Consider the following 26,127-nt stretch of genomic DNA (forward strand, 5'->3'; position numbering starts at 1 on the left):
TAGGAGGTCAAGGCTACGGTAAACCTCAATCAGGCCACTACATTCCAGCCTGGGTGAACAAGCAATACCCTTTTTCAAAAAAAAAAAAAAAAAAGACTGTTGTAGTTGTTCAAGCAAATGATGAAGTCTTGCACCATTACTTTCCTCATGACTACCTGCTCACAATTATTATGTACTTAGTGTATGTGAGGCACTGTTTTAAATAATTTACCACTGTTAGCTCATTTAATTCTTACAACAGCCCTATATGGTGGGTACGTTATTATAGATACCTTGGCTACAGTGGTTTGACTTAGAATTTTTCAACTTTATGATGGTGTGAAAGCTATCCGCATTCAGTAGAAACCATCCTTCAGTTACTGTATTCAATGAATTACATGAGATATTCAGCACTTTGTTATAAAATAGGCTTTAGTTAGATAATTTTGTCAAACTGTATCCTGATATAAATATTCTGAGTACATTTAAGATAGGCTAGGCTAAGTTATGATATTCCATAGGTTAGGTATATTAAATGGACCTTGACTTAAGATATTTTCAACTTATGATGGGTTCTATGGGATGTAGCCTCATCATAAGTTGACAGCACCTGTAATCCCATTTTCACATGAGGAAATTGAATCAGAAAGATACTTTCCTCAAACAACAGAATTAGTAGACGTTGAAGCTAAGATGGAACCCAGGCAGTCTGGCACGGAATCCATTACTAACCAGATTAAGATATATCCTGCCCAGTGTCCTCCTTGAGAAATATGCTTTAGCATTGATAAAATAGGGATGGAAGGAAGTTAGGAATTTAAAATATAATGGAGGTTAAATCATTAAGCCCCAAGCAATGGCCAGGAGTAAGAGAAAGGGGAAAGGTTTAAGTGTGAAATTTCCTGTTTTGAGAGATGTTGGACATCTCAGGAGAAGGGGCAGGTTCACTTGTGGATCTGCTGAGTTTGAGCTGTCTGTAGAACAGCATCATCTGTGTACTGTACAGACAATTGGAAATCTGAGTCTAAGGGTCAGGAGCACCAATCGGGCTCTAAATATAGATTTTGGAAATTATCCATATAGTAGTGTTAATTGATGCGGTGAGACTGGATGAAATCCCTCGGTTAAGTATACTAGAGGTTGGAATATTGGGCAAGGACAGAGAGAAAGCATAAGAAGTGCTAATATTGTTTTTCCCTATTTTTACATTTCATAAAATGGATTTTTAATACATGATGAAACTGGGATGCAGAGACTTTAAAAAGTTCACGTGAAGCTTCTAAGCACATGTCAGCATTTCATTACAGTGATTTGTATGCTCCTTGATCATAGTTTACACTAGTTCTTTTGTTCCAGCCTAATAAATCACTCAGAACCTGTAACATAATTTTCTGTGGTAAAATTTTAGAAAAATGACGTAAACTTGTCAGTTTGTAAACACTATAGTGTTTACCATGAATTTGTGGTGTCAATATTTAGTGTATTTGGGTGAACGTAGAAAATTGCATTCATCACTAGAAAGTATGAAAAATTAATCATTATTTAAATTTTATATATGTTGAAAGAATCTCCTTAGGACAAACAGGTGAAGTCTTATGGTATTCTGTGGTATACATCATAATATTTTTGAAACTGCTTTGGTTTGTTAATAAAAATAGAAACCGCATGGGCAAAAAACAAATACGATGACTGATCCAGATAGTCTTGTTTTCAGATTTTTTTCTCATGCTGTTTTAATTGCAAATTGTTATAAAATTGAGTTACTAAAACCCTTGATGGTTTCTAGTAATCACCAGCTAGTAAGTCAGAAAAATTCTAACTTTATTGTATTTCAGAATTGTTATTAAGATTTTCTAAATTATTCTTTGTGAGTATTGTATGATGTCATGAAAACACTGATTTCTCAAGTGTACTCAAAAGACATTAATATCTCACCAGGGAACATTTACAAGCACAACTAGTTTATTATTCTATTATGTAATTGTATAGAAGTGACTTTATCTATCATCTTTGACTTATGGAGATTTGAGTAAGCCTTTATTTTAAAGAATAATTTCACCATTGTAGGACTTTAAGAATGAAAGTCATTATACCATTATTACATTAAAGGAATGCAGGTTATGACATTTATAACTAGCCCAGAAAGGTGAGTTTACCCTATTTTAAAATATTTAGGGATATTTTACTTCTATAGCTTTATTTAAGATCCCATTTTAAAGCAAGACTTAATTTCAAACACAACCTTAGTATTTATCAAAGAAAAACAACTTCAAGTTAGAAATACTTTTTTCCACTTTTGAAATCAGCAAAAAAGATTTTTATATGATTATGTTGCTGAATGGACACAAATTGCTGTTGGTAGTATACATGTATATAATTAGTCTTGGAGAGTAAATTCCACACAATTGAGAACCTTAAATTATTTAAAATATTTAACCAAGCAATTTTATCATTTGATACAGAACTTCAGGAGGTGAATGTGAAAAAGTCTTTGCCCCAAGGTATTATTCATCCTAGGATTGCTTCTAATCAAAAAATAAGGAAAACCATGTAATTGAACAATAATAATATGTCTACTAGATGGACTATGCAACCATTAAACATTTTTTCTGATTTCAGGTACCTAGTATGTCTTTGAATAATGTTTATAATATAATCATAAACAAAATGCAACTTATGAAGTTACACATTTGGTGTAATTACAACTACATTAAAAATCTGTGTCTGTGTGTGTGTGTGTGTGTGTGTGTGTGTGTGTGTGTAAAGGGAATTTAACCAAAAATGCTAATGTTAGTAAGATGTGTTCTGGCAGCGATTTTTATTTTTTACTCATTCTTTTTTGTATTTAATTATTACAAATAATTACATGTTTTTTGATGAGAAAAATATTTTTTTATAAGAGAAGCATTTCTGTAATTTACACTTTTCTGAAATAGGTTTACATAAAGGCACATAAAGAGACACAAAGTTTTTTAGCAAAGAAAAATAGGCAAAATGTAAAATAAATTTTGTGTGTTTTCCCATGCACACACATTGAAAGGAAACATAACAGAATTTCAAAGCATGTTGGAGAAAGCCCTAAGGCATATGATATCTGGCATTTGAAGAAGTGCAGGAAGAGCAAAAGAGAGCAATAGGCAGGGGCCAGATCTCTCCTCATAGGCAGGTTCAGCATTTGTACTTTGTCCTCAAAGTAGTGTATTTTAAGGCATGGTCAGGTTTGCATTTTACACATAGCATTCACAGGTACCTGTGAGTTGTGTGAAGCAGGTTTTCCTCCACTTTATAAATAATAAACCTGAGACAGCGGACGATCCAAGATGGCCAAATAGGAAAAGCTGTGGATTGCAGTTTCCAGCGAAAATGCAGAGGGTGAGTGATCACTGCATTTCCAAACAAATTTTTCCTGCCCACAGACCAGGAGATTCCTGGGCAGAAAAACGCCACGAGTCTCCAGCGCGGCTGCTTCAGCTGGTGCAGTCTGTTTCCACACAAAAACTCACACAAATCAGGGTGCTGTTTCAACTGGCGACTGGAATGCCTGGGAGACAGAATCGCCTGTTCAACTGAAAAAAAGGGGGCTGAAATGGAGCCAGGTGATCTGGCTTGGCTGGTCCCATCCCCACAAAGACCGCAGCAATCTGAAACACTCTGGATTGAGAGTTTCACAGCAAGCAAAGCTGGATCTGGGACGGTCCAGCTCTGTTGGGAGAAGGGCATCCACCATTACCGAGGCAGTCCGCCACTACCGAGGCAGTCTGCAATTCCTGGCATTACCAAGGCAGTTCAAATTATACCCCTATAAACAAGTTCACACTGCAACTAGGCAGAGTCCACGGCAGCTCAGCAACGCCTCTGCTGGCAGACTGTGACTAGGCAAACCTCCTCACTGGGCAGGGCATCTCTGAAAAAAGGCAGCAGAATGACAGGAATTTATAAATAAAGCCCCACCTTTCCAGGACAGAGCACCTGGGGAAAAAAGGCGGTTATGAGTTCCGCTGCAGCAGACTTAAACGTACCTGCTCAACAGCTCTGAAGAGAACAGTGGAGCTCACAGCTCAGCACTTGAGCTCCTACAAGGGACAGACTGTCTCCTCAAGCAGCTCCCCGACCCCCATGCAACCAAAGAGACACCTCATACAGCAGAGCTCAGGCTGACATCTGGCGAGTATCCTTCTGGGACAAAGATAACAGAAGAAGAAACTGGCAGTAACCCTTACTATTCTGGCCACTGCAGGTGATCCCCAGGCAAGCAGGGTCTGGAGTGGACCTCCAGGAGTCCTAAGGCAGGGGGTTCTGACTGTTAGAAGGAAAACTAACAAACAGAAAGAAGTAACTTCATCAGCAACAAAAAGAATGTCCACTCAGAGATCCCATCTGAAAGTCACCAACCACAAAGACCACAGGTAGATAAATCTACAAAGATGGGAAGAAACCAGTGCAAAAAGGATGAAAACACCCAAAACCAGAATGCCTCTCCAAGGGATCACAACTCCTCGCCAGTAAGGGAAGAAGGCTGGATGGAGACTGAGTCTGATGAATTGACAGAAACAGGCTTCAGAGCTGGGTAATAACAAACTTTTCTGAGCTAAAAGATCATGTTTTAACCCAATGCAAAGAAACTAAGAACCTTGAAAAAAGGTTTGCCGAAATGCTAACGAGAATAAACAGCTTAGAGAGGAATATAAATGAATTGATGGAGCTGAAAAACAACACGAGAACTTTGTGAAGCATATGCAAGTTTCAATAGCTGAATCGACCAAGCAGAAGAAAGGATATCAGAGATTGAAGATCAACTCAATGAAATAAAATGAGAAGGCAAGATTAGAGGAAAAAAAGTCAAAAGAAATGAACAAAGCCTCCAAGAAATATGGGATAATGTGAAAAGACCTAATCTATGTTTCATAGGTGTACCTGAATGTGACGGAGAGAATGAATCTAAGCTGGAAAGCACTCTTCAGGATATTATCCAGGAGAACTTCCCCAACCTAGAAAGGCAGGCCAACATTTAAGTCCAGGAAATACAGAGAACACCACAAAGATAGTCCTCAAGAAGAGCAACCCCAAGGTACATGATCATCAGATTCACCAGGGTTGAAATGAAGGGAAAAATGCTAAGGGCAGCCAGAGAGAAAGGTTGGGTTACCCTCAAAGGGAAGCCCATCAGACTCACAGCTGATCTCTCAGCAGAAACCCTACAAGCCAGAAGAGAGTGGGGGCCAATATTCAACATCCTTAAAGAAAAGAACTTTCAATCTAGAATTTCATATCCAGCCATACTAAGCTTCATAAGTGAAGGAGAAGTACAATCCTTTATGAACAAGCAATTGCTCAGGGATTTCATCACCATCAGGCCTGCTTTACAAGAGCTCCTGAAAGAAGCACTAAACATAGAAAGGAACAACCAGTACAAGCCACTCCAAAAACATACCAAATGGTAAAGAGCATCGACACAATGAAGAAACTGCATCAACTATGGGCAAAACAACCAGCTAGCATTAAAATGGCGGGATCAAATTCACACATAACAATATTAACCTTAAATGTAAATGGGCTAAATGCCCCAATCAAAAGACATAGACTTGTAAATTGGACAAAAAGTCAAAACCCATTGGTGTGCTGTATCCAGGAAACCCGTCTCACATGCAAGTATACACATGGGCTCAAAATAAAGGGATGGAGGAAGACCTACCAAGTGAATGGAGAGCAAAAGTAAGCAGGAGTTGCAATCCTAGTCTCTGATAAAATAGACTTTAAACCAACAAAGATCAAAAGTGACAAGGAAGAGCATTACATAATGGTAAAAGGATCAATGCAACAAGAAGAGCTAATGATTACCTAAATATATACGTGCCCAATACAGGAGCATTCAGATACATAAAGCAAGTTCTTAGCAACCTACAAAGAGACTTAGACTCACGCAATAACAGTGGGAGACTTTCACACTCCACTGTCAATATTACACAGATCAGCAAGACAGAAAATTAACAAGGATATCCAGGACTTGAACTCAGATCTGGACCAAGCAAACCTAATAGACATCTACAGAACTCTCAACCCCAAATCCACAGAATATACATTCTCAGCACCACATCACATCTACTCTAAAACTGACCAAATAATTGGAAGTAAATCACTCCTCAGCAAATGCAAAAGAACGGCAATCATAACACACAGTCTCTCAGACCACAGTGCAATCAGATTAGAACTCAGAATTCAGAAACTAACTCAGAACAGCACAACTTTATGGAAACTGAACAACTGGCTCTTGAATGTTGACTGGATAAACAATAAAATGAAGGCAGAAATAAAGATGTTCTTTGAAACCAACGAGAACAAAGACACAACATACCAGAATCTCTGGGACGCATTTAAAGCAGTGTCTAGAGGAAAATTTATAGCAATAAATGCCCACATGAGAAACAATGAAAGATCTAAAATTGACACCCTATCATCAAAATTGAAAGAGCTAGAGGAGCAAGATTTTTTTAAAAAAACCTCAAAACCTAGCAGAAGACAAGAAATAACTAAGATCAGAGTGGAACTGGAGGAGATAGAGACACTAAAAACCCTTCAAAAAATCATTAAATCCAGGAGCTGGTTTTTTGAAAAATCAACAAAATAGACCACTAGCCAGACTGATAAAAAAGGAAACTGAGAATAATCAAATAGATGCAATAAAAACTGATAAAGGGGATATCACCACAGATTCCACAGAAAAACAAACCACCATCAGAGATTACTGCAAACAAGTCTATGCACACAAACCAGTAAACCTGGAAGAAATGGATAAATTCCTGGACACTTGCACCCTCCCAAGCCTAAACCAGGAAGAAGTCAAAACCCTGAATAGACCAATATCAAGGGCTGAAGTTGAGGCAGCAATTAATAGCTTAGCAATGAAAAAAAGCCCAGGTCCAGATGGGTTCACAGCTAAATTCTACCAGAAATGCAAAGAGGGGCTGGTCCCACTCCTTCTAAAACTATTCCAAACAATCCAAAAAGAGGGAATCCTCCCCAAATCATTGTACGAGACCAACATCATCCTGATACCAAAACCTGGCAGTGACTCAATAAGAAAAGAAAACTTCAGTCCAATATCTGTGATGAACATAGATGCAAACATCTTCAATAAAATACTGGCAAACCGATTGCAACAGCACATCAAAAAGTTTGTCCATCACCATCAAGTGGGCTTCATCCTGGGGATGCAGGGCTGGTTCAACATACACAAGTCTATAAACATAATTCACCACATAAACAGAACCAAGGATAAAAACCACATGATTATCTCAATAGATGCAGAGAAGGTCTTCAACAAAATTCAGCAGCCTTTTACGCTAAAAAGTCTCAATAAACTAGGTATTGACAGAATGTATCTCAAAATAATAAAAGCTATTTACAACAAACCTGCAGCCAATATCATACTAAATGGGCAAAAACTGGAAACATTCCCTTTGAAATCTGGTAGTAGATGCCCTCTCTCACCACTCCTATTCAATATAGTATTGGAAGTACTAGCCAGAGCACTCAGGCAAGAAAAAGAAATAAAGGATATTCAGTTAGGAAAGGAGGAAATCAAATTGTCTCTGTTTGCAGATGACATGATTGTATATTTAGAAGTCCCCATCATCTCAGCCCAAAATTTCCTTAAACTGATAAGTAACTTCAGCAAAGTCTCAAGATACAAAATCAATGTGTAAAAATCACAAGCATTCCTATACACCAGCAGAAGGCTTAAAGAGAGCCAAATCAAGAACAAACTGCCATTCACAATTGCTACAAAGAGAATAAAATACCTAGGAGTACAACTAACAAAGAATGTAAAGGACCTCTTCAATGAGAACTACAAACCACTGCTCAACAAAATAAGAGAGGACACAAAGAGATGGAGAAACATTCCATGCTCATGGTTAGGAAGAATCAATATCATGAAAATGACCATACTGCCCAAAGTAATTTATAGATTCAACGCTATCCCCATCAAGCTACCAATGACCTGCTTCACAGAACTGGAAAAAACCACCTTAAACTTCGTATGGAACTGAAAGAGAGCCCACATAGCCAAGTCGATTTTAAGCAAAAAGAACAAAGCAGCAGGCATCACACTACCTGACTTTAAACTATATTACAAGGCTACAGTATTCAAAACAGCATGGTACTGGTACCAAAACAGAGTTATAGACCAATGGAACAGAACAGAGGCCTCAGAGGCAATGCCACACATCTACAAACATCTGATCTTTGACAAACCTGACAAAAACAAGCAATGGGGAAAGGATTTCATGTTTAGTAAATGGTGTTGGCAAAACTGGCTAGGCATGTGCAGAAAGCAGAAACTGGACGCCTTCCTGATACCTTACACTAAAATTAACTCCAGATGGATTAAAGACTTAAACATAAGACCTAACACCATAAAAACCCTAAAAGAAAACCTAGGCAAAAGCATTGAGGACATAGGCATAGGCAAGGACTTCATGACCAAAACACCAAAAGCATTGGCAACAAAAGCCAAAATAGAGAAATGGGATCTAATTAAACTCCAGAGCTTCTGCACAACAAAGAAACAATCATTAGAGTGAACCAGCAACCAACAGAATGGGAAAAAATTTTTGCTATCTACCCATTTGACAAAGGACTTATATCCAAAATCTACAAAGAACTAAAGCAGATTTGCAAGAAAATAACAAAGCCATTCAAAAGTGGGTGAAGGATATGAACACTTTTCAAAAGAAGACATATATGAGGCCAACAAACATGAAAAAATGCCCATCTCAGTGGTCATTAGAGAAATGCAAATCAAAACTACATTGAGATAACATCTCACACCAGTTAGAATGGCGATCGTTAAAAAATCTGGAGACAACAAATGCTGGAGAGAATGTGGAGAAATAGGAACACTTTTACACTGTTGATGGGAGTGTAAATTAGTTCAACCATTGTGGAAGACAGTGTCATGATTCTTCAAGGACCTGGAAATAGAAATTCCATTTGACCCAGCAATCCCATTGCTGGGTATATATCCAAAGGATTATAAATCGTTCTATTATAAGGACACATTGCACACATATGTTCATTGCAGCACTGTTTACATTAGCAAAGACTTCAAACCAACCCAAATGCTCATTGATGATAGACTAGACAGGGAAAATGTGGCACATATACACCATGGAATACTATGCAGTCATAAAAAGCGATGAGTTTGTGTGTCCTTTGTAGGGACATGGATGAACCTGGAAACCATCATTCTCAGCAAACTGACACAAGAACAGAAAACCGAACACTGCATGTTCTCACTCACAGGCGGGTGTCGGACAATGAGAACACATGGACACAGGGAGGGGAGCATCACACACTGAGGTCTGTGGTGGGGGGGTAGGGGAGGGACAGCATGGGGTAGGGAGTTGGGGAAGGGATAACATGGGGAGAAATGTCAGATATAGGTGATGGGGATGGAGGAAGCAAACCACATTACCATGTATGTACCTATGCAAAAATCTTGCATATTCTTCACATGTACCCCAGAACGATGTAAAATTTAATTTTATATATATATATATATATATATATATATATATATATATGTAAAATAAACCTGAAACACCCAAGTCCTTAGTCATCTTACTAGTTAGATTTAGAGCTAAAACTTGAATCGAGACAGTCTCTCTCCTAATCTGATATGTTTTTTGCCATTCCTTCTACCTCAAATGCTATGTAATTTCTACCTTTATGTCTTTTAAGGGAGTGCTGTCAGATCTTTTGGTAAATTAGTAAATTTAGTGAAATTTGTTAAGTATTCCTTTAAGCAGATTTAGGTATAGGTCAGTATTATAGTAAATGATGGCATTTGTGTGGAATGCTTGGTCTACTAAGTATGCTATGGTTTATTCATTTTTCTCAAAGTCTGATCTTAATGGCAGCCTATTATATAGGCATAGTAAATTTTTGTTCCTAAGAAGTTATTCCATTTCTGAATAAGGAGTTGTCAGGGAGGTAAGACAAAAGTTTAATGTTGTAACAACTTTGTGAAAAATTGTTTTGAGTGTTTCAGTCTCTCTATATGATGCCTCATGCATTAGGGTTCATAATTAGTTCATAAAAGAAGAATTTTAAGGAACTTTAAGTTTTGTCTCACTTTTTTTCATTTTTATAGTCACAAAAGATATAATGAGTTATAACATGCAACAAAATTAGTATATTTTTTTCTCTGTCCTTCCAAGCTTCCTATTGTCTGTATTCAATTATCCTTTCCTATCTGAAATCTCACTATCCCAACTAATTTTCCTAAATTGGAACCAAACATTCAGTTAAAAATATTGTCGATACCCCTTACTATTCAAACTCTCCCTTAATATCTAAAATTTTCAAAAACTGAATAGATTTGGATATACCATATTTTCTTGTTAAACTAACTTGCTATCAGACTCTCATCATCGTAATTCAAAAAAAGTTGAAATGAATTGGATATTCATTGTACAACAACTTTCTAATATCCTTCAGTTTTCCCACTCTTATTTTCATCCTGATTTTAGGAAGTCCGTTTGGTCTATGGAATAAATGATAATATTCTTTGAAAGTTCATATCCGCAAATTAATATCATGATAGGGTTTTTCAGCCATTTAGTTTGTAATATGCTATTTTTTCACTCAAGACATAGTTTGTTTTTTCTCATCGTTAGAACAGTGTCCCTCCTTCTGACAATGTTTTTATTATCCTCATTTTCTATCATCTTGTAGGCCTATAAGTGCAGATTTGATCACTTATGTAACTTTTCAGCAATTATTAAGGTTTTAAGGATTTTTTCTATTATAGTCTTTAATTTTTTTAAATTTCATTTTTAGAAAGAGGGTCTCAATCTGTTGCCCAGGCTGTAGTATAGTAGCTCAGTTATGGCTCACTAGAGCTTTCACCTCCTGGACTCAAGCTGTCCTCCTGCTTCAGTATCCTAAGTAGCTAGGACTACAGGTGAGCAAGACCATGCCTGGCTCATGTTGCTGAGGCTGGTCCCAAGCTCCTGGCCTCAAGCAATCCTCCTGTCTTGGCCTCCCCAAGTACTGTGTGCCTGAGTTATTGCATCCAGCCTCTATTATGGCCTTTTATGTTCATCAAAAATTTCTACTTAGCTGGGTGCGGTGGCTCACACCTGTAATCCCAGCACTTTGGGAGGCCAAGGTGGGTGGATCACCAGGTCAGGAGATTGAGACCATACTGGCTGACGTGGCGAAACCTTGTCTCTACTAAAAATATAAAAGTTGGCTGGGTGTGGTGGCGTGCACCTGTAGTCCTAGCTACTCTGAGGCTGAGGCAGGAAAATTGCTTGAACCCGGGAGGTGGAGGTTGGAGTGAGCCATGATTGCACCACTGCACTCCAACCTGGCAACATAGTGAGACTCCATCTCAAAAAAAAATTTAGATTTCATTGCTGTCTTATTCTTTATAAGGGCATGAGAGTTAATTAACGCTGCAAATATACCATAGACTTTAAAGTAAAGGTGAATAATTTATCATTATTATACTATATTATATGTAAAACTTGTATTATTTTGGAAAAGAAAGATAGGTCTAGAGGGCACTGGAAAGAATTTAAACTCTTTGGTGTCAATGTTTAAACTTCTTTCTTGAAGAGAAAATGTATTCTCTGAACAAAGATTCTTGTACCAAGTAAATCAATTTACTTTTCACAAGTAAGAATAACTAATCAGGGTCTTTTTTATTAGCATCTGAGAACATATTTTCATTCTTGAAGTCTTCTCTTCACCATATTATGTAGTTTCTTCAGCCTTCCCTTAGAGAAAGTTAATTTTCAACCCTGTATTTGATCTTGCTGCTATTTTGAATCCACTCCAGATGTTCTTGTCACTGTTTGTGCTATCAACCTAGAAGCAAGCAAGTGCTAGTCATATGCATTCAATAAGAGGAAAGTGACAAAAATTTGCCATTGGGTTTTGAGTATTATAAAAGAAATATTCATTGAAATAAAAATAATGCAAGGAAGTGAAGCAGAAATTTAGCTTATGTGAGTAATCTAGGAATTTTAGTTTGAAAATTTTCTTTGTAAAATTGATAAAGTATGTATGTATTTTAGGGGTACATGATACATTTATATAATCAGGGAAATTGGGATGTCCATTACCTTAAATAGTTATCTTTTCAGTACACCAGGAACTTTTCAATTATTCTGTTCCAGCTATTTTGAAATGTATAATAGATTAATGTTAACCATAGTCATCTTACTGCTCTATTAAACATCAAGTCTTATTTCTTTTATCAAACTGTATTATTCATACCCATTAATCAGCCTCTCTTCATTGCCTTTCCCCTCTACTCTTCTTGCCTCTGGTAACCACCAGTCTACTCTCTCCTCCTCATGTACTGTTGATGTTAATGTAAATTAGTACAGCCACAGTGGAAGACAGTATGGAGGTTCCTCAAAACTAAATATAGAACTACCATGTGATCCAGCAATTCTGGGTTTATATATATCCAAAAGAAGGAAATCAACATATTGAAGAGATATTCTGCACTCCCATGTTTATTGCTAAGTGAACTTAGGTCGACACAGAAAGACAAATTTTACATGTTTTCACTCATATGTGAGAACTAAAAAAAATAGATTGGAAATTTTCTTACCATCCATTCAGATAAATAGAATGCCCAGCAAAAGGCTGTGTCCTTCAGAAGTAGAAAATTTTCTGTACCATGGAATAAATAATCTATGTGTCAATTCATGTATAACAATAAAATATTAAATAATACTTACTGAATATTATTCAAATAGGCATAGCTTTTAATTATAAAAATGTGTGAAGTGCTTGGATTTATTGCCTGAATACGGTTTAGAATGGGAATTTTTACCTCCGTGGTTTGATGGGTGAATTCTGAGGTCTGGGCACAAGGAAGTGTGGTGCCAAGTCTCTTATGTTACTTACTCCAACAGCTTTTCCTAACACTAAAGTGACACTGCTGGCTGCTGTTGTGGCCTTTTCTCCTAAAGAAATATTCCTGACTTTCTGTTGTGCCTTACATCATCTCTCAGCATTACCTTAGTCTCTGCATGCTAGTGTGTCATTGGCAAATGCCCTTGCCAATGCCCTAACCCTACCTTAAGACTTTTGCCAGGCCGGGCATGGTGCCTCACACCTGTAATCCCAACACTTTGGTAAGCAGAGGAGGGTGGATCACGAGGTCAGATCGACCTCATCCTGGTCATGGTGAGACCCCGTCTCTACGAAAATACAAAAAAAATTAGCCGGGCATAGTGGCACATGCCTGTAGTCCCAGCTACTCAGGAGGCTGAGGCAGGGGAATGGCTTGAACACAGCAGACAGAGGTTGCAGTGAGCCGAGATTGCACCATTACACTTCAGCCTAGTGATAGAGCAATATTCCATCTCAAAAAAAAAAAAAAAAAAAAAAAAAAAAGACTTTTGCCAATGATCTTCTTCACAGAACTGGAAAAAATAACACCTTAAACTTCATATGGAACCAAAAGAGAGCCCACATAGCCAAGTCAATTCTAAGCAAAAAGAACAAAGCGGGAGGCATCACACTACCGGACTTCAAACTATACTACAAGGCTACAGTAATCAAAACAGCATGGTACTGGTACCAAAACAGAGATATAGACCAATGGAACAGAACAGAGGCCTCGGAGGCGACACAACACATCTATAATCATCTGATCTTTGACAAGCCTGACAAAAGCAAGCAATGGGGAAAGGATTCCGTGTTTAATAAATGGTGTTGGCAAAACTGGCTAGGCATGTGCAGAAAGCAGAAACTGGACCCCTTCCTGACACCTTACACTAAAATTAACTCCAGATGGATTAAAGACTTAAACATAAGACCTAACAGCATAAAAACCCTAGAAGAAAATCTAGGCAAAACCATTCAGGACATAGGCGTAAGCAAGGACTTCATGACCAAAACACCAAAAGCATTAGCAACAAAAGCCAAAATAGACAAATGGGACCTAATCAAATTCCAGAGCTTCTGCACAGCAAAAGAAACAATCATTAAAGTGAATTGGCAACCAACGGAATGGGGAAAAATTTTTGCAGTCTACCCATCTGAGAAAGGTCTGATATCCAGAATCTACAAAGAACTAAAACAGATTTACAAGAAAAAAACAAACAAGCCCATTCAAAAGTGGGCAAAGGACATGAACAGACACTTTACAAAAGAAGATATACATGAGGCCAACGAACATATGAAAAAATGCTCATCATCACTGGTCATTAGAGAAATGCAAATCAAAACTACATTGAGATACCATCTCATGCCAGTTAGAATGGCAATCATTAAAAAATCTGGAGACAACAGATGCTGGAGAAGATGTGGAGAAATAGGAACACTTTTACACTGTTGCTGGGAGTGTAAACCATTAGTTCAACCATTGTGGAAGACAGTGTCATGATTCCTCAAGGACCTGGAAATAGAAATTCCATTTGACCTGGCAATCCCATTACTGGGTATATGTCCAAAGGATTATAAATCATTCTACTATAAGGACACATGCACACAAATGTTCATTGCAGCACTGTTTACAATAGCAAAGACCTGGAACCAACCCAAATGCCCATCAATGATAGAGTGGATGGGGAAAATGTGGCACATATACACCATGGAATATTATGCAGCCATCAGAAATGATGAGTTCGTGTCCTTTGTAGGGACATGGATGAACCTGGAAACCATCATTCTCAGCAAACTGACACAAGAACAGAAAACCAAACACTGCATGTTCTCACTCGTAGGTGGGTTTTGAACAATTGGAACACATGGACACAGGGAGATGAGCTTCACACACTGGGGTCTATCGGGGGGAAATAGGGGAGGGACAGCAGGGGGTGGGGAGTTGGGGAGCGATAGCATGGGGATAAATGCCAGATATAGGTGGTGGCGAGGAAGGCAGCAAATCACACTGCCAAGTGTGTACCTATACAACAGTCTTACATGTTCTTCACATGTACCCCAAAACCTAAAATGCAATTAAAAAAAAAAGACTTTTGCCTTAAAGTCAATGCCTTGACTGCTATTAGTATGATGATGGCTGCATTCTTTGTATTTGTGTGTTAGGTCTTTTCTCATGTTCTTTCACTTTTAACATTTTTGTGTTCTAATATTTAATGTTAGTAGCACATAATGAACATTTTTTTAAAAATCCAGTATTCTAGTTTTTTCTTTAAGTTGGTGTTTTCTGACCATTTATACTTACTATAATAACTGCTATATTTGGGTTTGTTTTCCATTTACCAATCTGTTTAATGTTCCTTTTTCGTTTGTTTGTTTGTTTGTTTGTTTTTAGGATTAACTATTTTAAATTATTTTAATTTTCCAGCCCTCGCCTGTCCACATATTGGCTTGTTATTTATACATTCTTTTAGTGGTTATGTTAAATATTGTAACAAGCATTTTGGGCTCATTATTAGTTTAATATAAATTAAATTAATGTAAATTAGTACTCTGCCCCTTCCCAGTCATTGCTAGAATTTTAGAATACTTTAAATAACTTACTTTAATACCTTTGATGTTATTGTTAGTATATATTTTAAGTATATTGCTACATTTCAATCTATTATTCCCTTGTACTGTCAACATTTATTTAGATTTACTCATATATTCACTGTGTCTTTTGTTTTGCATTTCTTTCCACGTTTCTGTATTTCTTATCTAGGCTATGGCATTTCTTTTCAAGGGCATTTGCCAATGAAAGATATCTTTCTGTTTTTATTTGTCTGGAAATTTATTATTTTACCTTTACTTTTGAAACATCTTTTCAGTGGGTGTGGAATTCTAGGTTGTAGGTTATTTTCTTTGAGGAACTTAAGGATGTCATTCCATCCGTTCCGTTCAGTAACCAACTGTTTTATTGTCATTTGTTTGAAGGCAATTTGTCTTCCCCTTCTCCTTTCCCTTCCCCTTCCCCCAGGTGCTTTCTCTTTGACTAGTTTTCAGCAGTTTTACTGCCCTGTCCATATGCATGGTTTTCTTTGTAGTTATCCTGCTTGGGGTTTGTAGATATTCTTAAATCTGTGGATTAGTATCTTTCATTAGTTTTGTAAAGTTCTTCGCCTTTATCTTATCAGATATTGCTTCTGCCATATTCCATCTCTCCCTCTCTCCCTTTCTGGATTCCAATTACATTGATATTAAACCTGTTTCATCATGACTTGCATATCTATTTGTATAATCTTTTTAATATTTTTCTGTCTTTTTGTTCTTCGAGCTTCAGGCAAGATATTTTTTTCTTCTCTTTCTCTCTGTTTTTTTTTTTTTTTTTTTTTTTTTTTGAGGCAGAGTCTCACTCTGTTGCCCAGGCTGGAGCGCAATGGCATGATCTCAGCTCACTGCAACCTCTGCCTCTCAGATTCAATTGATTCTCCTGCCTCAGCCTCCTGAGTAGCTGAGATTACAGGTGCACACCACCACACCTAGCTCATTTTTGTACTTTTGGTAGAGACTGGGTTTCACCATGTTGGCTAGGCTGGTCTCAAACTCCTGACTTGAAGTGATCCACCCACCTTGACCTTCCAAGGTGCTGGGATTACAGGCATGAGCTGCCATGTCCAGCCCAGGCAAGATATTTTCTACTGGTTCTGTCATCAGCTACACCAGATTTCTCTTTTGCTATGTCTAGATTGCTGTTATTGAGTTCTTAATTTCAGTTGTTACATGTTTTTAAACTTTAGAACTTCCATTTTGACTATTTAAAAAAATAGATTCTGTTCTTTGATACAATTTTCTGTCTTCTTGACATATTAACTGTAATTATTTAGCATCTGTACCTGATAATACCAATAACCAAATCATTTGTGAGTTTGTTTCCTTTCTTTTTTTTAAATTGGTCTTGTTTCTTAAGTATGATAGTTTTTAAATGAATGCTTATCTTTAAATATTAAAAGCTTTAGAAGCTCTGGATTATCTCATTTTTCTTCAGAGAGGTTTTACCTTATCTTCTGATGGCCACAGAGAGTAGTGGCTGACTCACGGCTGTGCTGCAATTTTAAGCCTCCTTTGATCTCTGTTTCGTCTCTGTTCTTAGAGTATAGTATCTCAGGGGTCCCAATACCGACCTTATGTTATCTAGAACCTTTCTTCTCTGGTGGTTACTGAATGCCAATTTTTGTCTCTTGTACATCTTGAAGCTACCAAAACTTCTGTTTGCTTTTCAGGGGCATTCTTCTTAGCTGCTTGTCCTCTTGTTCCACACAAATGAGTATCAGGCTTACCTTTTTTCTCACCTCTTTTCTCACCAAGACTTCGCCTTTGTTTCTTTACCTGAGTTCTCCAAATAATATAGTATAATATAATATTTCTTTCTTATACAAGCCCTTTTTCTCATTCTTCTTAAGATTTCACCTCAGAATATGTATTAAATTAGTTTTAAATTCCAGATGCACTTTTAACATTTCTTTTTTAAAAAAAAATCCGCAATGAAAATGTATATTACTTTCTTATTTTTCTTTCTTTTTAGGTTCTCAAGTTCTGGCTGCACTGGCAGCTAAAAGCTTTAGTTTTTCTCTCTCCAGTCATACAAGATTGCCAAAGGCTCTTGGATTCTCTATTTCCTGGCAGTAGCTATATCCCCAGATTCACAGCCTTTTGCTTTGTGCCAAGAATAAGAATGGTAGATTCCCTCAGAGTTACAGTTCATAGACTTTCGGATTACTTCCCTGTGGTTTCCTTCTCTCTAGGATCTTAGCCTTTCGTTATTTGATGGGTTTGGTACCTTTAAATTTATTTTATTAGGCTTTCTAGTTGTTCTTGGTGGGCGCATTGGTATGCCCAAACCTTCTCTGGCATAACCAAAAGCTATGGTTAAATCCTAGTGTTTTCATCATTTTATTTAAAAATGTTAATGAACAAGTAATGCATGCACTCAATATTATTTATATAAACAATAATAAAAAGTCATCTTTCCTCCTGTGTTCCAATCTTACAGTCTTTTTCTTTGGAGGTAAAGTTGCAGTTTATTATGCATCTGTCTATATATATCATGTATATATATGTATGTATTATATATGTATATCCTTGTTAACATATTTTAAGTATTATTTATAAGGTATTTCAAACATGATGAAAAGAAAAGGGAATATAATATAAATTCTTGTACCCACCACTTAGGTTTAAGAAAATATTAACATTTTACCATATATCTTAATTTTTTTTTTTTTTTTTTTTTTTTTTTTTTTGAGTTGGAGTTTCACTGTTGCCCAGACTGGAGTGCAGTGACACAATCTCGGCTCACTGCAGCCTCCACCTCCTAGCTTCAAGCTATTCTCCTGCCCCAGCCTCCTGAGTAGCTGGGATTACAGGGATTACAGGCATGCACCACCACGCCCGGCTAGTTTTGTGTTTTTAGTAGAGGTGGGTTTCTCCATGTTGGTCAAGCTAGTCTCAAATGCCTGACTTCGGGTAATTGCCTACCTCAGCCTCCCAAAGTGCTGGTATTACAAGCATGAGCCCCCGCGCCCAGCCAACATTTTGCCGTGTTCCTTTAGATTCTCTTTTTTTGGGGGTAGGGAATAGAATGGCATAATACCTTGAATTCCTGTTTTAAAAATTTATGTTTTAAAACAATTCTTTTTTCCATTCAGTTTTGTTTTCAGGATTTGTCCATGTTTATACATGCAGATCTTTGTTCATTTTAATTTCTATATGGCATTCCTTTAATTAATCCTCTGCCAACCCCCTTGATTTTGTTTTTATTTGGGTTTCTTTTTGTTTACATAAATCTGAACATAATTGTACTCTGTATTCTAGACTTTATATTTCTTACAAAATCTCCTTATGTTTAAAGTTAGTGATACCAAGAAAATTTACTTTATATCCCCTCTCAATTTGATGGAAAGCTAAAACTAAAAATTATATTGGGGGACAAGTATATGAGTGTCTTTAATGTCATGATGATACACTGAGGCTTTTACAGAACATTTTGGTGAATTCCAGATGTATTACAAATCTTTGATATGTTTACCTTTGGTGTGTCCCAAGGTTTATAAATAGTGCATTTAGGAAAAATTATAAATTACCCTCACTCCTGTTTCTTTACCTTAGTACTTCCAGTAAAACATAGCATAATGTATAGTGTCAATATTTCTTTTTAAGAATGTTTTTTTCTCTTATTCTTCATAAGACTTCACTTAACAGAATGTCTGTTAAATTAGCTTAAGTAATTTAACTTCAGACATTTTTTCCTTCTTTTTATTTAAAATTTTAGGTACATTACAAATGGCAATGTTTGTTATTCCCTTATTTTTCTTCCATTTTTTAGGTCTGCAGTATTTTGATAGCATTGTAATCAAGATTTATTGATTCATTTTATGTGCTTTAGCACTTAGCTAAGTATTATTGTGGATGTTAATGGAATATAAGACATTATCCTGGCCCACATGGAGGTTAAAATTTAATTGAAGAGAAATAAACTGATCGTTAGAACACTAACTAAAGTGCTAATGATGTGAGGTGAGATTTGGAGTGGACCTTAAAGGATGATGAATATTTGATTTTGGAAAGCAAAGAGGGGAAGATCTTTACGACATCAGATAGGTAAAGCTTGAAGAGTTTCACCATTATGCAGCTGGGGGTACACATTTGTGATAATGGGAAATTAAGTGAAATAGCATCAATAGTCCAAGAAGATAAGAATTGATGAAGCAGACAATGAGATGCCCATATCAATTGTAAGTGAGAGGATGCAATCACTATTTTAGGAAGCTGAGTGGATCAGAGCAAGAGGACGAAGGTCAACTAGAAAGTTTTTATGGAAATTTGGGAAATTCAACTTTGATATAGCCGTCCCAAAAAATGCCTGTGCCCTTTGGCACAGCAATTCCTTTGCTAAGGCTTCTGGGAAAACATTTCAAAATGTCTGGTGCCTGTAGGGACAGAGAACCGGATCAAAGCAACATTTTAAAGTAACTTGTTTTTCTTTCATGTCTTTTTGCCTCCTGGAACCTTTTTCCTCCAAATCCCAGTGAGTCCAGTGGTGGGGAATTTTCCTGCAGTCTGCAACATGAGAACCCAATGACTGGGTTCCCCTGAGTTGTAATATCTGTGAGCAATCAGAGTAGGCACAGACTCTTGTTTTATTTTTTATAAAATTGAGGTCTTGCTTTATTGCCCAGGCTGGTCTTGAACTCCTGGCCTCAAGTGATGCTCCTACCTTGGTCCCCTAAAGTGTTGGAACTACAAGTGTGAGCCACTGTTCCAAGCCAAAGCACAGATGCTTAATTAGAGTATCCCATAGAACTCTGAGGGAGTTTATAGATAAGCTTCTGGGGTTTATGAATTTCTGAAATTATATTTTAGATTTTGGATTATGTGCATTTTCTAGACAAGAGTTTCAGATTCTGAAAGAAATGTATCTGACTTTCCCCCACTCCCAGTCTCTTCAGAGACTGCTGGAGCCAAGTGGAAAGAAGATAAGTGATTATATTATGTCGACCCATGTGCAATTGCCAATACTTAATTTAGTAGTTTTTGACATAGGAAAACATAAATTGTATGTGATCCAACCTAATATAGCCTTAAATAACTTTTTATGCATTTTTAAAATGTAGAGGCATTCACTTTAGATATGTAGGTTTTTTTTTTTTTTTTTTTTTTTTGAGACGGAGTTTCGCTCTTGTTGCCCAGGCTGGAGTGCAATGGCGCGATCTCGGCTCACCGCAACCTCTGCCTCCTGGGTTCAGGCAATTCTCCTGCCTCAGCCTCCTTAGTAGCTGGGATTACAGGCACGTGCCACCATGCCCAGCTATTTTTTTGTATTTTTAGTAGAGACGGGGTTTCACCATGTTGACCAGGATGGTCTCGATCTCTCGACCTCGTGATCCACCCCCCTCGGCCTCCCAAAGTGCTGGGATTACAGGCTTGAGCCACCATGCCCGGCAGATATGTAAGTTTTAGTCAAGGAGCATATATTCAAATTTGAATGTGAATGTATTGATATATTTCATTAAGGTAATTAAATTTTGGTTGTATTTCCTCAATTTCTACATTCCATAAACTTACTGCCTTTATACCGTTTCAGGTTATGCAGTTTTTTTTTAAAGGAGTATTTCTCTTGTTCATTTAAAGTGTCTGCTTTGGTAAAATAGGACAGGAAAATGGTGGAAAGAGAAATGAAAGAGGAACCAAGAAGGTATATAGTATAGTATAAAAATGGCACATAGGTTCAAATTATTCACTAACTTCCACTGTTGGTTAGGCTCTGCCTGGAGCTCTTTGATAATGAGAATTCTCAGGCCCTGTTTGGCTCAGGGATTAAAAGTACATTGATGGATCTGTTCTCAATCATCTGAAGTCTGCCATGAGCACAGGACAGCTGAGTGGTAGAACTTATGCCGTACATTTGGTGTTCTGTTAATTACTTTGATTTAATCAGAATTTCCTTGTTAGCCAGAGTATTACATTTCTTCAGAATGATGGATTATATGACTTTCATAAATGTAGTTTGGCATTTGAAACTCTGAGTCAAGAAAACCAAATTTAACCATAAGCTATTTCTTGGAAGACTTCAGAGAACCAACAGCAATACAATTCAGATATTTTTCTTTGATTTTTGTTTTGTTTATTGTCTTTTTTTTTTTTTTTAATTAAGGAACAAAAGAGAAATATACAGGTGGAATGAGGAAACCCTTTAAATCTATTCTTTTTTTTTATAGGTCACTTTCTGATTCCAAAGAGTTCGACATTTTAAGAAAAGCAAGATCTTATATAAAACACAGAAAGTTTGACGAAGCTGTAAGTATACTGGCCTTATAGACATAAGTAGATGATTATCATCCTGGGGATGGGGAGGAGAAAAGTATGGCAACGGAGGGCAAAGTAGGCAGGCCAGGGAGCTTTCTTGAGCCCTCAAGGAAGGATTGCATTTCCTGAGTAGCTGTTTTAGCAATGGACATATCTCTCTTATTTCAGCTAATGTTATGGGTAAATTTTTATTTATTTATTTATTCTTACTATTTTTTTAATAGAGTCTCACTCTGTTGCCCAGACTGAGTGCAGTTGTGCGATCTAGGCTCACTGCAACCTCCACCTCTGGGGTTTAAGTGACTCTCCTGCCTCAGCCTCCCGAGTAGCTGGAATTACAGGCATGTGCCATGACACCCGGCTAATTTTCGTTATTTTTGGTAGAGACGGGGTTTTACCATATTGGCCAGGCTCATCTCAAACTCCCGACCTCAGGTGATCCACTTGCCTTGGCCTCCCAAAGTGCTGGGATTACAGGTGTGAGCCACCATGCCCAGCCCAATTTTTTTTAGTTTAGCATTAGAAATGAACTATTACCATTTTTTAAAATGAGAAATATATGCCAAGTTTCCCTCACCCTACTTATGTGTAGTATTTTAGAACACTATATGCTTGCCACTTGGAATTATCTATACATTATTAAAAGTCTAATGATTCATGTTGAAGCTTTGACTCTTCCAAACTTCTTTTCCACTATATTTTTCATCATTTTTTCTTTGTTAAATGGTTATTTAATTTTAAAGTAGAAAAGAATTATGTTTTCATTTCTAAAATTGCCTAAATAATTGCCAGTTCATGCATTTCTAATGCTAATTTCCCCTGATGGTTTTAAAATGCTAAGCTATTTTTCTCCTGTAAAATATTAAGCTACTTAATGATGTTTTATAGGTAATCCCATATGAGAAAGTAAAAAATATAAATATGGCCAGTATCATCATTTGGGACCTATATTAGAGAGCCTTCATTTCTTTCATGAGTTATCTGAAGATCATTTCCACAAACACACATAGTTTACATTAAAATGTCCTTTCTTATTTAGATTAAAAAATTCATTTTATTCCAAATTTTTCTCATACTTTCAAAGAATATTGTCAAACAAAATCTGTTCTTAATCTGTTATCTATAGTTGCTCACTAATTTTAATACAATGATTTTGCTGTAGGAATTTAAAATTTTCCTTTCTTTAAAATTTAGGTTTTCTTATTCTTTCTGTTAGCGAGTTATATATGTTTTATCTCCATAGGTCTCCCTTTGCAAGGAGCTAATTCATCTTGCGTTGAAAGGATTGTCCTATTATCACACATATGACAGATTCTTTTTGGGCATCAATATTGCTATTGGTTTTGTGGGATGGATCTCTTATGCTTCGTTGTTGATCATCAAGTCTCATTCCAACCTTATAAGAAGTGTTAGTAAAGAAGTTAAGGTATGTTTAGAAAATACAAAGATTCAGATGATGGTATAAAATCACTGGTATAAATCCAGTGTAATGAGTTTATAGAATGTGCAAGTTATTGCTCTAAGCTATTTATCTTTCATTTGCTTTTATTGCATTGGATTTTTCCTCAGTTATCTCTGTTTCTTCATTTGAGAAAAAAATGTATAAATAATAATGATCCTATGGCTTGCGACAGCTAAAAAGATAGAAGTGTAAGTAATTTAAATGCTCCTAAGGTATTCATGATGTTGATCTTCTGTTCTTTTTCTAACTATTTAGCATTTTATAAGTATTCCATATCTTTCTAGTACAAGCAGTCAGAAAGCTACTTCAAAGCAATATGTTTAACTTTATCCAATATTAAAAGTTTAGGAGCTAGAAAGCAATAAAATTATTTGCTCATAATGTTTCTTCTTAAACGATGTATACATTTTTAAAGTACTCTTCTTTTAACTTCCTGAAATTTCTCAAAAATGCAGAGTTCTAGACCTTTTCATGTATTCTTGTTTTAAGATTTTGTTCCTACTTTACTGTGCTTTCAGTGAAAAAACAAAAATTTTAAAAATCTATTTAATGATACTTCATATTGCTGAGACAATATAACAGTACATATATGGTTTTACTACATTTAAACACTTTACTCTTTTAAAATATATTGCTAACTATCATTTACCAGGGAGAATATGCTACTTTCATTTCCTTTGGTTCATTCTCTTTAATAATTCTTACCATATTCAAATTCTCTAAAAAGTAATATATCCTGGTGATGTATTTTTAATAATAGTCTGCAGATATTTCCAGTGGTAACTTTTCCTATTTTGTATTTTATTATTCTGTAATGGAAGTAAGACAATTAGTGTTTATTATAATTTTATATAATGTTTTAATATATCTTAAATAATTTCCCTCAAGTAATTTTAATTATTTGAATGTATGTGAAATTGGCTGGAAGGGGAATTATATTTAGGCATTCTTAGAACTCATAACGGTGCTAGAAGTAGACATTATAATTTATGTTTATAAAAAAGGAATCTGAAGCTGAGGAGGATTAAGTAACTTATTAAAGGCCACTCAGCTAGCATGTGAGGGACTGAGACTTTAATCCGGAGCAGTCTTGGGCTGGAGATTGCCTTTTCATATTTATCCTGATATTCAGTTTATTGAAAAAATATATATTTTTACATGGATATGTTAAGATTTCATAGCTGATGGTTCTTTCTTATTCATTAATCTGATAATACAGCCAATGTTTAATTGAGTATATGGGACAATGCTAGATGCTGGCAAGGGAGTCCAATCTTTTGGCTTCCCTAAGCCACGTTGGAAAAAGAATTGTCCTAGGCCACAAATAAAATACACTAACACTAGCAATAGCTGGTGAGCTAAAAAAAAAAAAAATTGCCAAAAAAATTCTGATGATGTTCTAAGAAAGCTTATGAATTTGTGTTGGCACCACTTTCAAAGCTGTCCTGGGCCACACGTGGCCTATAGACTGCAGATTGGACAAGCTTGCTGTATAGGCCATACAAAGAAATACAGGATTTAGATTCTGCCATCAAGGAGCTTAGAGTTTAGTAAAATAGGTAAGAGATGTACACATATAACCACCTTACCAAGTGTAGGTCACTATATCTAAACTCTACTACAAAACACAGCTTTAAGATATGTTAAGTGTTTGAGATGATGTAAGAGAATCATATTTTAAATAAGAGAGCTGATTTTAGGGTGACGATAACAGGAAAAGTAAGTCTTGGTGGGATTTTACTAGTCAGAATCTAGGGACATAATGAGAATTAAAACAAATTGAATGATGTAAACAGAGGCAGATTTGGGAAGATGTACTGTTATGCTGGGATAATAGTAATATATATTGAGTCCCACTGTTCCAGGACTGTCCTCGGTGCTTTACGTAAGTTATTTAGTTAAGCTTAACACTACCCTAAATTTGGTGGTTACGTTTCTCATAATACAGATGGAGGAATTTAGGCTCAGAAAGGTTTTTCCACAAGGACACGTGGGTTTTAAATGACAGAACCCATATTTTCTGACACTTGAATTCTTTCTCTTTCTCCACCATGCTTCATTCAAAATAAATAGTTCACTTTGGGTAAAATGGGGGAGATTTGTTCAAGGGACTGGTAAGAAGTAATACAATATTGATTAGGCCAAAGTAATCAAAGGCCCCAAATGCTGGACTGTAGCATTTATACTTTATTTATGACAAGTTGGTACATCTTAAAAACCAGAGAAATAGAACCAGGAGGCAATATATATTAAGAGATGTAGTGTAAGAAATTGGCTTATGTGATTGTGGGGCCTAGTTAGGCAAGTCCTAAATTCACAGGTCAGGCTATCAGCAAAGGCAGACTCAACTCGCCAGCAGGAGCTGAAGCTGCACTCAACAGGTAGAATTTCTCCTTTAGGGAACCCTTAGTTTTGCTCTTAAAGCCTTTCAATGGATTGAATCAGGCCCATCCAGATTATCTAGGATCATCTTCTGTACTTAAAGTCCCTGCCCCTTGTACCATGGAGACTATCACTAATGAATTACATTGATGAATTCTCTTGTTTGGCAGGTGATTGGGAATAGTGCATATGACTGAATGAAGCTTCTGTTGGGTGGGCAATAGAGAGAGAAGCTTAGGTATCATGTCACGTTGGAGCTTGAATAGATAGAACATTGTTCCAAATGAAAATTAAGTCCCATACTTTATTATGGATTAAATAGGCTTTTGTGAGTTATCCAGATAACTCAATCAACATTTATGAAATTGTTCCTAAGAGGAAACATGTTCAGAATTCTGAATAAGTTACTTGCAAACAAACTTTGAGGCCATAGTCACTTTTAAGTTGAGAATTGCTTAATTGCAACAATTCCAGGCAATCTAGGTTTTCCTCTCTAATGTGCTCCTCAAATAATAGATTTTTTTCTGTCTTAATGCAGCTCTTTGATT

At 36.4% G+C, this 26,127-nt stretch overlaps 1 protein-coding gene across 19 annotated transcripts in view; it reads left to right on the plus strand.

The window, feature by feature from the left end:
* Positions 1–26,127, plus strand: part of PIGN (phosphatidylinositol glycan anchor biosynthesis class N) — a 138,163-nt gene that overhangs the window by 55,115 nt on the left and 56,921 nt on the right. For all 19 annotated transcript variants that reach the window (XR_012513081.1, XM_074383301.1, XM_074383300.1 and 16 more), the window contains 2 exons: positions 21,648–21,726; positions 22,979–23,161. Coding sequence is in view for 18 of the 19 variants with exons in the window: in XM_074383301.1 (XP_074239402.1) it covers positions 21,648–21,726; positions 22,979–23,161 (262 nt within the window). In the remaining variant the exon portion in view is untranslated. The remainder of the gene's footprint in view (positions 1–21,647; positions 21,727–22,978; positions 23,162–26,127) is intronic.

The sequence above is a fragment of the Saimiri boliviensis genome, chromosome 13 (assembly GCF_048565385.1).
Source record: "Saimiri boliviensis isolate mSaiBol1 chromosome 13, mSaiBol1.pri, whole genome shotgun sequence".
NCBI classification, from domain to species: Eukaryota; Metazoa; Chordata; class Mammalia; order Primates; family Cebidae; genus Saimiri; species Saimiri boliviensis.